Source organism: Sus scrofa, chromosome 14 (assembly GCF_000003025.6).
Source record: "Sus scrofa isolate TJ Tabasco breed Duroc chromosome 14, Sscrofa11.1, whole genome shotgun sequence".
Taxonomy (NCBI): Eukaryota; Metazoa; Chordata; class Mammalia; order Artiodactyla; family Suidae; genus Sus; species Sus scrofa.
This window is the reverse complement of record NC_010456.5, coordinates 100733836-100745902: the sequence shown is the minus strand read 5'-3', so window position 1 is coordinate 100745902 and position 12067 is coordinate 100733836. Positions and strand designations below refer to the sequence as shown.

Here is a 12067-nt window from a genome sequence, read left to right as displayed (position 1 = left end):
GACTTCCTTATTCAAACAGAATTGCTAGATCAGGCTGGCTGGCTGGGAGCCCTTGAAGTTAATCAGCACCCAGAATTTTCTACAGAAATGTTGAGGTCCATTTCTCACTCAGAAAATCCACCCTGGAGCTGGGGTTCTTGTCCCAGCAGTTCTTATTTCACTTTGTGGCTTTTAAGAATTTTAAGTTACAGCATCTGATACTGCGAGTTACAGGAAGACACATGTATGTGTTCTTTATTCACGGACCTGGTACAGAGCTCCTAAAACCCTCAGGATTTCCTAAGTGAGAGGAGCCATCAAGGTGTGTTTTGTTATGTTAATGAGGTGACTTTTGGGGCCAGGTGGGAGCTCCAGAAGTAGAGCCAAGCAAGTGACTAGAGGATTGGAACTTTCAGTCCCATCCCGGACCTCCAAGGAGGGGAGGTGGGCTGAAGATTAAGTTCAAGTGCCAACGGCCAATGATTCAATTAGATGTAGTATGTAATGAAGCCTCCATAAAAACCCAAAAGGATGGGGTTCAGAGCTTCCAGGTTGGTGAACATGTGAACATGTGGGGAGAGTGACACACAGGGAGAGGGCATGAAACTCAGCGCCCCTTCCCTCACTCTGCACATCTCTTTCATCCAGCTGCTCCTGAGTTACATCCTTTTTATGCTAGACTGATAATCTACTAGGTAAAACATTCTTCTGAAGTCTGTGAGCCAACCTAGCAAATTAGTCAAAACTGAGAAGGGGGTCATGGGAAACTCTGATTTATAGCCAGTCAGTCAAATGCCCAGGTGACAACCTGGGCTTGCAGCTGACATGCCAGTTGGAGGACAGTCTTGTGGGACTGAGCCCACAACCTGTGGGAAGGACGCTATCCCCAAGTGCATATCGCCAGAATTGAGTTAAACTATACTGTACCCAGCTGGTGTTGGAGAATTGCTTGTTGCTGTGGGGAAATACCCCTTCACACAAACACATGGGAATTTGGTGATCAGACCTATCGTTTATAAGTAACTTAGATATCAAAGTTAGAATATTCTATGGAGTTAGGAATATGTTTTTCTCATCTAACAGTTGAAAAGACTGAACCAAATGTCAGGTATAGCTCTAAGGCTCTGTGATTCTATGACAGCTTTTTGTATGTATGTTTCTCTTTCTTCTAATGACCATTTTCTGGTACCTACTCTGCACATGTCACTTTCTCTCTAACACATGACGTCAAACATTGCTAAATTAAATCTATCTTGGAACTGGGATACTTTCTCTAAAGACACATGTTAGGAAATAGAGTTCCCGTTGTGGCTCAGCAGAAACGAATCTGACTAGTATCCATGAGATTGCGGGTTTGATCCCTGGCCTTGCTCAGTGGATTAAGGATCTGGCGTTGCCATGAGCTGTGGTGTAGGTTGCAGATACAGCTTAGATCTGGCATTGCTATGGCTGTGGCATAGGCTGGCAGCTGCAGCTCTGATTCAACCGCTAGCCTGGGAACCTCCATATGCCATGGTGGCAGCCCTAAAAAGACAAAAATAAAAAATAAATTAAAAAAAGACTTATTTTAGGAAACAATGCAGACGAATCTAAAACAAATAGCTGACACTTATGATTAAGAGCTTGCTCTTCAGGGGAGCTACATGGTCTGTCCAATTTCTTGGCCTTTTATATCTTGATTGAGGTACCAAAGCAGATATTAAGTACCATGCAAGATTTTCAAAGATTTGCATACAAGTGCTCTGCTCCCTGCAGCTTTATGTTCCTGTGGTCAATAGTCATTTACATTCACACACAAGCTAACCCATAATCATCTGTGGAGGTTTTGTGCCCCTAAAAAGTATAATATCCACTTCTAATTCTCCACAACTTTTTTTTTTAAATTTTAATCCACAATGTCATTTACACATACACATGTTTTGGGGTGATATTTTTCTTTCATATTTTTCACTGGCAAATTACAGAGTCCTTAAAAGTGTGACCTGGGAGAACTCTTAAGGATGATCTAGTTCAATAATTTTTATCTTAAAGAGAAAGAAATCGAGTCCTGAAGAATCAAAGCAGCCTAGCCATGATGACACAAGTTTGTAGTATAGAGGCAAAGCTAATACAGTAATTCTCACTTGTCTTTTAATACTCTTTTTACTATGCCATGAACCAATTTCATCCCTGCCATCCTCATTCCTGTGTTTTTTGTTTTTGTTTTATCTTCAAAAGATCCGTCTAGAAGCCAGCACAGACTATACCTTTCCCTTCACTAAGGCTACTCCATCTTCCTCCTAAGAAGATTTGTTCATGGAACAGTGCCTTGTTCACGGAGACAACCTCATCAGAAAAGTTATCCATCCTACTGCATTATAAAAGCTTTTATAAAATTTACTTATTAATTTATTTAGCACTCTTGGCAAAGCTTTGAAATTTTCCATTTTCAAATGCAGTCGAACCAGAATTACTTTCTCTTTGAATTCTTGTATTTTATTCCCATTTCCAGAATAAGCTGCCATTATAACTTCTCTCTCACACATTTCAGAAGGATACATTTTCAGCAGATGGTATTTGATTTTCTTACCTGATTGCTTTTCTCCAGATTTTTGGTCTCGCTGCCCCAGTCAAATGCCCGGAGTTCCCCAGAATTCACTGCCTAAAAGGAAACAAAAATTTACATGGCATTCAAATGTGTCACTGGGTAAGGGTGGGAGGAGGGGTGAAAACGTGCTAGCAAGTCTGCGGAGGAAAGCCGAGAGAAAGGCTGAGGCTGCTCTTCTGTTCAATGTTAGGATAGCCTAATGGAGAGAAAAACCAAGAAAAAGGTATTTTGAGGGAGAAAAACGAGCTTTAGAAATACTTAAAACCACCATGTTATGCAACTCCAGAAAGTGTATTCCCACCGCAGGCCATGGAAGTTGATGTCTGGCACAACTTCATAGGCTACAATGGGAGAGCGCCCCCTGGAGTTCTACAATGTGGTGATTCTGGGTGAAGCTGACCAACATTTAATCCAGTTTAGAATTCTCACACCGACCTCATCTGTCTCTCTCCCTCTCTCTCTCTCTCTCTCTGTCTTTCTCCCCTACTAAAATATGGTGATGACCTTTGAAGAACAATTTGACTAGGCTCTAAGTTGTTAGAAAAAGAGTTAAGACCAACATTTATGATTTATAAGTGCCATCATCACTATTAAAACCTTTGCTCAAGTAGCAGGATATAAGATTAACATTCAGAAGTCAGTTGCATTTCTGTATACCAGCAATGAAATATTAGAAAAGGAATACAAAAACACGATACCTTTTAAAATTGCACCTCACAAAATCAAATACCTCAGAATACACCTGACCAAGGAGGTAAAGGACCTATACGCCGAGAACTATAAAACTTTAATCAAAGAAATCAAAGAAGATGTAAAGAAATGGAAAGATATTCAATGTTCCTGGATTGGAAAAATCAATATTGTAAAAATGGCCATACTACCCAAAGCAATCTACAGATTCAATGCAATCCCTATCAAATTACCCATGACATTTTTCACAGAACTAGAACAAACAATCCAAACATTTATATGGAACCACAAAAGACCCAGAATCGCCAAAGCAATCCTGAGAAACAAAAACCAAGCAGGAGGCATAACTCTCCCAGACTTCAAGAAATACTACAAAGCCACAGTCATCAAAACAGTGTGGTACTGGTATCAAAACAGACAGACAGACCAATGGAACAGAATAGAGAATCCGGAAATCAACCCTGACACCTATGGTCAATTAATCTTTGACAAAGGAGGCAAGAACATAAAATGGGAAAAAGAAAGTCTATTCAGCAAGCATTGCTGGGAAACCTGGACAGCTGCATGCAAAGCCATGAAACTAGAACACACTCTCACACCATGCACAAAAATAAACTCCAAATGGCTGAAAGACTTAAATATACAACAGGACACCATCAAACTCCTAGAAGAAAACATAGGCAAAACACTCTCTGACATCAACATCATGAATATTTTCTCAGGTCAGTCTCCCAAAGCAATAGAAACTAGAGCAAAAATAAACCCATGGGACCTCATCAAACTGAAAAGCTTTTGCACAGCAAAGGAAACCAAAAAGAAAACAAAAAGATAACTTACAGAATGGGAGAAAACAGTTTCAAATGATGCAACTGACAAGGGCTTAATCTCTAGAATATATAAACAACTTATACAACCCAACAGCAAAAAAAAACCAATCAATCAATGGAAAAATGGGCAAAAGACCTGAATAGACATTTCTCCAAAGAAGATATACAGATGGTCAACAAACACATGAAAAAATGCTCAACATCGCTGATTATAAGAGAAATGCAAATCAAAACTACCATGAGATATCACCTCACACCCGTCAGAATGGCCATCATTAATAAATCCACAAATAACAAGTGCTGGAGGGGCTGTGGAGAAAAGGGAACCCTCCTGCACTGTTGGTGGGAATGTAAACTGGTACAGCCACTCTGGAGAACAGTTTGGAGATACCTTAGAAATCTATACATAGAACTTCCATATGACCCTGCAATCCCACTCTTGGGCATCTATCCAGACAAAACTCTACTTAAAAGAGACACGTGCACTTGCATGTTCATTGCAGCCCTATTCACAATAGCCAGGACATGGAAACAGTCCAAATGTCCATCGACAGATGACTGGATTCGGAAGAGGTGGTATATATACACAATGGAATACTGCTCAGCCATAAAAAAGAATGATGACATAATGCCATTTGCAGCAACATGGATGGAACTAGAGAATCTCATACTGAGTGAAATGAGCCAGAAAGACAAAGACAAATACCATATGATATCACTTATAACTGGAATCTAATATCCAGCACAAATGAACATCTCCTCAGAAAAGAAAATCATGGACTTGGAGAAGAGACTTGTGGCTGCCTGATGGGAGGGAGAGGGAGTGGGAGGGATCGGGAGCTTGGGCTTATCAGACACAACTTAGAATAGATTTACAAGGAGATCCTGCTGAATAGCATTGAGAACTTTGTCTAGATACTCATGTTGCAACAGAAGAAAGGGTGGGGGAAAAATGTAATTGTAATGTATACATGTAAGGATAACCTGACCCCCTTGCTGTACAGTGGGAAAATAAAAAAAAAAAAAAAAACACCTTTGCTCGAGTTAAAAGCATCCAGTTTTATTTTATTTAACAAAGCGGTGTTTTTAGCAGGTGAGACTCTAAGGTCAGTAATGCTCTAGCTTTCTGTCTTATATCCATCTTTATTTCCAGAGCTAATCTGGGTCTCTCTATAGCATCATCTATAAGAAGCAGTATTAGCTTCAGTGCTTCTTCCAACGTGGAAGAATAATTAGCAGTCACATTGTCCTTGAACTAACTCTGTTTTACCTCAGCCCCACCCCCCTGTGCCTAGAGACAGTTCCTGTGACTGGTTAATTAGGACTTTCTCTCCTGTGACTGCAGGTGAATTCTGTGGCGCAAAGGACTCCTGGGAAAACCTCCTTGGGTTATTAGGTCACCTTTGCAATTTTTATTACTCCTTGACCACGCTGTTTTTCTAGAAGAGCGGAAAGGAGAAGGTGGAAACACAATCCCCAGCCTCATCTTTGAAGAGGTTAGAGTCAGAGAAAGGTCTAACTTAAACTATCTGCATTCACACTTTTAAGGTCCACTAAAGTTGTTCTAGGGCTAATCCTTTCCTCCCATATCCTGAAAAGTTTCAATGTTCTAGATCAAATTCACAGTTGAAAGACCATTGATAGAATCACATGTTATCTTGGAATAAACGTGAAATTACCTTGTGGGCTGTCCAAAGGGCAACCTTTGGCTATTCCAGACAAAATGCACAAAGACCTGTGAAAAAGACTACAAATTGAGTGTCCTTACCTGGCTCCAGTGTAAGATATTTTGCACAGATGTTCCAGCAGGAGTGTGAGCGACATAGACATTTACTCGGCTCTGTAACAAAGCACGAGTAGTTTGTGGGACGTGGAAAAACTCACAACACGTGCACTTTGTCAGGACAGAACCTCCAGAGTATCAGAGTATCAGACGGAGAAATAAGAATATTACTAAAGTATCCAAAGTTATCCATGACAGAGCATACACACATGCACGTAAATAAAAATGCTGCTGAATGTATCCCTGTGCACCTATATTTTCATTTGAGAAAATTTCTCGTTAGACATTGGACTTTGTCTTCTAGAAAACTTTCTTAGATGCATCAGGTTAAGGATCAGGTGTTGTCTCTGCAGTGGCTTGGGTCACTGCTGAGGCACAGGTTTGATGCCCAGCCAGGGACAGTGGTTAAGGATCCCGTGTTGTGGCAGCTGGGGTATAAGTTGCAGCTGTGATTCTGTTTAGATCCACCGCCCCCTGGGAACTCCATATGCCTCAGCATGGCCAGAAAAGAAAAGAAAAAAAATTAAATTGAATTAAAACTCCCAATACTCCTATCTCCCTTCTTTGCTTTACTTGTTATAGTACATGTCACGAACTTGGAATAAAAAATAAATAAAAGACTGGGCTCTAGAACTGGACCTGTATTCAAATCTCATCTCTACTATTTAGTTTTTAGGCAAAATTGGGAGCATTACTTAATCCACTAAATCTTAGGTTAGTAATCTGTAAAGTGGAATATTGATAATATCTGTCTCATAGGGTTGTTACAGGGAGTACCTGGCATATAATAAATGAAATGCTTATCAATGGTAGCTAGTAACCATATTATTAATAAAAAAAGGGGAAAAAATCTTCAGGAATTAAAAGCATGCTTCTCCAGCTGTTGGTCACTGCCTTCCGCTATCTGGCCTCCTTAGGAGATTGTTCCCTGTGCAAAGAGTTGCCTTGCCCAGTGTGTCCCCATAACTGGTGTTGTTTGCATTAAATGACTAGTTGAGGCGTTCCCATAATGACTAAGTGGAAATGAATCTGACTAGCATCCATGAGGACGCAGATTTGATCCCTGGCCTCTCTCATTGGGTTAAGGATCCTGTGTTGGTGTGAGCTGTGGTGTAGATCACAGACAATACTTGGATCTGGCATTGCTATGACTGCGGTGTAGGCCAGCGGCTATGGCTTGGATTCAACCCCTAGCCTGGGAACCTCCATATGGTGCAGGTGTGGCCCTAAAAACAAAACAAAACAAAATAAAACAAAACATAAATGACTAGTTGATGTGGGGGTATAAAAATCCAGCCCTCTCATGCTAACCCGGGGCAACTCTGAAGGCTCATCCCATTTTCATAGATCCCTATAGGTTCAACTGCGTCACAACTGAACTTTTTAAATCTACCAAATCCTGTTTCCTTCCCTTCTCTTGATGTTATTCCAAGGGCATAGCCTCAACTCATTCTGCACACGAGTGTGCTTCCTGAAGAACCCACTGTGACATCTACTAGCTGGTGGCTGATGCCGAAGCCAAACAGAAACTTCCTGACAGCCTATCAAAAGACTTGAACTACAGACCTGAAGGACCCAAGTAAAAAGAAGGGTTGGAAGGTGCATGGCAGTTTTCTCTTTTGACTTCTGGGTTCTAATCACTTTTTTTTTTTTTTTCCATCTGTTGATTCACTGCAGTAAGCCTGCTTTCAGACCCCTTCCATCTTTAACCTATGAAATTATGCCCTCATGTTAACCTTGACCCAGCCCACGTTGAAGCGTTTTCTGCATATGATTAAGATTTGAGGCAAATGGTATTACTTGGAGTACAGCACTTCTTCAAGTTTTCCCTGGAGTTAGCTCACCCTCCAGGAGGAGACTGATAATTCGGAGCTTTGCTTTGGAAGACTGAGAATTTACTAGGCTCCCACTTACCATATTCATATTGTTCGCATTAAATCCTCCAAGGAGTAACATGATGTTGCTACAAATCTGATCGAGAACCACTTGGCCACAAAGGTAAATAACAAACTGTCTGAGAAATCTGGTCTGGTACAGAAATTCTTTTTTGCCAAACAATCCCTGTGAAAGTATGAAATGGAGTAGTCATGACATGATAGTCAAAAAGAAGTGGCTTTAATTTAAACGTGTATGTCTTAAGCAAATTCGGCTGGAAGACTCTTGTGCTTAGAGGAGGAACTTTCTGAGGAGTGGCATACCTTGATCATCATATCTGGCAGCAACAAAAATTTGGCCCCAGGGCTTTTTGCATATTTAATGGTTGCTATGGGTGCTAAAGCAAAATACGTTTTTATTTTCTGAGCCAGCTCTGGCATGGTCGAAAAGGCAATAAAACCTGCAAAGAAAAAATACGTCAACATGGATATTGAATATTCTAGAACTAATAAAGAAAATGCTTATTTTACTATCACCAAGATATTTCAGCAATTACATGTAGTTGTGGGTTTTTGTTTTTGTTTTTTTTTTCTTTTTAGGGCTGCACCCAAGACATAGTGTGTTCCCAGGCTAGGGATCGAAGCTTAGCTGCAGCTGCTGGCTTACACCACAGCCATAGCAACTCAAGATCCAAGCCACGTCTGCAACCTACACCACAGCTCATGGCAACACTGGATCCTTAACCCACTGAGCAAGGCCAGGGATTGAACCCACATCCTCAAGGATACCAGTCGGGTTTCTTACTGTTGAGCCACAACAGGAACTCCCATGTAATTGTGTTTTAACTTGCCTGTGAAATTATAAGTCCCTTGATGGAGAAAAATAGCAGAAGCAATAATTCCTCTGTGTTCCCTCTAATGTCTAGTATACTTGATGTCCAGGACTAGGTTCTCATTGAATTATTGGATTAAATTAATCAGTCCAGTAAGATGGACTTTGAGAAAATACATGTAAACTGAGAGGTAACAACTATATGTTAGACATTTTGCGGGAAACTTTCATGGTTCTTATTTAATTCTCAGACACTTATGAGATATTTTCGATACATCTCTACTGTGAAAGACATTGAAAATTAAAGAAATTGGTTATCGATAGCAAGCATGTTCTGTAACATCATGGGTATTGAGGTAGCAGAGTTTTGCTGGTTTTCCTTGATATCTGACTTTTCTGAAACCCAGATTGTAACTTAAATCTAGTCGATTAGTTGTCTAGTGAACAGGATTTCAACTCCTATTTTTGCCACAGATTAGGTCTGGGACCCTGGTTAAGTCAGTCTGTGCCTGAGTGTCTATATCTGTAAGATAGAGACCGAATCCCTGAATTCCCACTGTACAGGGATGCTCTCTTTGGAGACTTTGGGAGAAAAAGGCTATCCCACACAGCCAGGGCGTGGTCATTATATTTGAGGCACTGTGTGTTTATTTCGAGAGCGTCTATCCACTCTCTAAGTTGATATTTGTAGGTTGTAGGAGAGGTGGGCACAGAGTAACTAGAATCTCGTGACCCTGAAGAGGAGCAGACCAGATCTGAGAGAAGTGTGTGATGACAGATCTGAGGCAGAGCTGCATGCCATATGCCCACATTTCTTCTGTGTATACAAACCTGCTTTTTGTGAAACCTACCTATGGTGGTGCCCTGTGAATAGCCGACATAATAGATCTTTTCCTGACCTGTTTTCTGCAAAATAAAGTTTATGACTGCAGGAAGGTCAAACCTAGCCATCTCGTCATAACTACAAGGGGAAAAGACAAAATAATATGAAAGATTATAATCAGAAATGAACAAAAGCAGCCCCTGGGGTATACAAGCAAGCCCTCGAGTTGTCACCCCAACAACTTGTTACTGTGCCCCTCATAACACTTGTTTCAAACCTGTGATGCATGGGTGCCTCGGGGGTCACAGGCTGTTAGCAAACTGCTGTTTTCTCTAGATGTTACCATAGAGCAATAATCATCTTCAAGGAACATTTACTGAGCACACGATCCACCTCCTGCTGGAGGTGTCTGTCCTGCTAGTCTATTAATAGAACAGCACAGGGCCATGCAGATTCATTTATATGAAAAATGTTAAAGATGCTGTAGGAGCCCTTCTCTGGTGAAATGGATAAAGAACAAGGTGAATATCAATAGATAAATTAAATAAAAACATTAAAAACGTTTGTAAGAGTGGGAGAGAGGTGTTATTGAAATTGATGGTCCCTGAGGTGTATTGGCTGCCCTTTTATCTTTAATACCACCTTGGTCTTCTTTCCTTCTGGGGCTACTAGTCCTTATCATCACTCATGGAAGAGTTAGTCCCAGGATATCCACCTGCAAGAAATGGACCTATGCTCCTGCCCTTCCAGCCTCAATCACCAAACACCAACCACCGTTCTCATCCCATTTGCTAGACCAAGCTTCGAATTGGGGAACCCAATTTACCTGCTCCAGAAGAATCACCAGTTAATTAAGACAACTGGGGGATATTATGTTAGGATATTGATAAGCCAACCAAAGTAAATTTTCCACATACCAGAAGCCATATATTTTTACTCAGTTCTCCCCCAAACCTCCATGTCGGCCTCCACTCTCAAGATTTTCGTATACCTGAAAGCCCAGAACTCATCTTGGTCTATGGAGAGGGTCTTGTGTTTCCGAGACCAGGTGTTTCCCCTGCTATTCCCCATCCACACATCAAAACCAGCATCTGCCAGAATGAAGCCCAGGCTGTTGTTGGGCAGGTTGGAAATCCAGTTGCTAGCAGCTCCAAACAGGCCATGCTGCAGTAACACCACAGGCCTGGGACCTACAAAAAAAAGCGAATTTCAACTGCGTGAAATGTTCTGCACTTCCTGTCATCCCTTAATGTTTGAAGGCTTTCAGGTTAGACAAACCTGTGTTTACATCTTGATTCAGCTGATTGCTAGCTTGATTATCCTGGCCAGTTGCTTAAACTTTCTGTGCCTTGATTTCCTCGTGAAAAAAATGGTATTTTTGTGGAGTTCCCGTCGTGGCGCAGTGGTTAACGAATCCGACCAGGAACCATGAGGTTGCGGGTTCGATCCCTGCCCTTGCTCAGTGGATTAAAGATCCGGCGTTGCCGTGAGCTGTGGTGTAGGTCGCAGACATGGTTCGGATCCTGCGTTGCTGTGGCTCTGGCGTAGGCCGGTGGCTACAGCTCCGATTCGACCCCTAGCCTGGGAACCCCCATATGCCGCGGGAGCGGCCCAAGAAATAGCAAAAAGACCAAAAAAAAAAATGGTATTTTTGTTATGATTAAATAAAATAGTGCACGAGGAGCAGATGGCACAATGCCTGGCACAGAGAAAGAATCAATAAAGTTTGGCTTCCGTTGTTGTTTTTGTGTAGTTATTATTAGTAGTAGACTTTGGGCACTCCAGAGGATATTAGAAGTGCCCCAGGAGACAGTATAGTATAAAGATTAAGACAATTATATGTCATAATCATAACTGTGTATGTTAATAAGAATTTCTTATCCTATGTTAATATATTATGTATATATTTTATAACTATGACAGTGTTTGTATATATTCATATTATAACATATATAATGTATACTATATAATGTATTCTAGTAACATAAAATTAATGTGTAATATAAACTTAATATATAATTTTTTTTTTCTTTTTAGTGCCACATCTGCGGCACATGGAAGTTCCCAGTCTGGGAGGCAAATCGGAGCTGCAGCTGCCGGCCTATGCCATAGCCACAGCCACAGCAACATGGTATCTGTGACCTACAATGCAACTTGCAGCAGTGTTGGATCCTTAACCCACTGAGCAGGGCCAGGGATCAAACCTACATCCTCTTGGACACTGTGTTGGGTTCTTAACCCGCTGAACCACAGTGGGAACTCCAGTTAGGAACCTTTCATGTCAAAAGGACCTACAAGCTAGATTGAAGAAGCTTCCCATGTTCAAACATGGGAAAGTTTGAGCATCGGAATAAACAATGATGGTATAAATTATATCCTATTAAATAAATTTGAAAAATGCACAAGTCGGACTTCCCACTGTGGTTCAGCGGGTTAAGAACCCAACACAGTGTCCAAGAGGATGTAGGTTTGATCCCTGGCCCTGCTCAGTGGGTTAAGGATCTGGCGTTGCCGTGAGCTGTGGTGTAGGTTGCAGACGCAGCTCGGATCACACACTGCTGTGGCTGTGGTGTAGGCCTGTGGCTACAGCTCCAATTTGACCCCTAGCCTGGGAACCTCCATATGCCACGGGAGCAGCCCAAGAAATGGCAAAAAGACCAAAAAAAAAAAAA

General features: G+C 41.3%; 1 protein-coding gene across 4 annotated transcripts in view; it reads right to left on the bottom strand.

Annotated features, from left to right (window-relative positions):
- The window catches only part of LIPM (lipase family member M), a 32879-nt gene that overhangs the window by 3014 nt on the left and 17798 nt on the right, over positions 1-12067 (bottom strand). For all 4 annotated transcript variants that reach the window (XM_013983531.2, XM_013983529.2, XM_013983533.2 and 1 more), the window contains 6 exons: positions 10387-10585; positions 9424-9533; positions 8065-8201; positions 7781-7927; positions 5852-5923; positions 2549-2620 (listed from right to left, as the gene is read on the bottom strand). In XM_013983531.2, coding sequence (XP_013838985.1) covers positions 2549-2620; positions 5852-5923; positions 7781-7927; positions 8065-8201; positions 9424-9533; positions 10387-10585 — 737 coding nt within the window. The remainder of the gene's footprint in view (positions 1-2548; positions 2621-5851; positions 5924-7780; positions 7928-8064; positions 8202-9423; positions 9534-10386; positions 10586-12067) is intronic.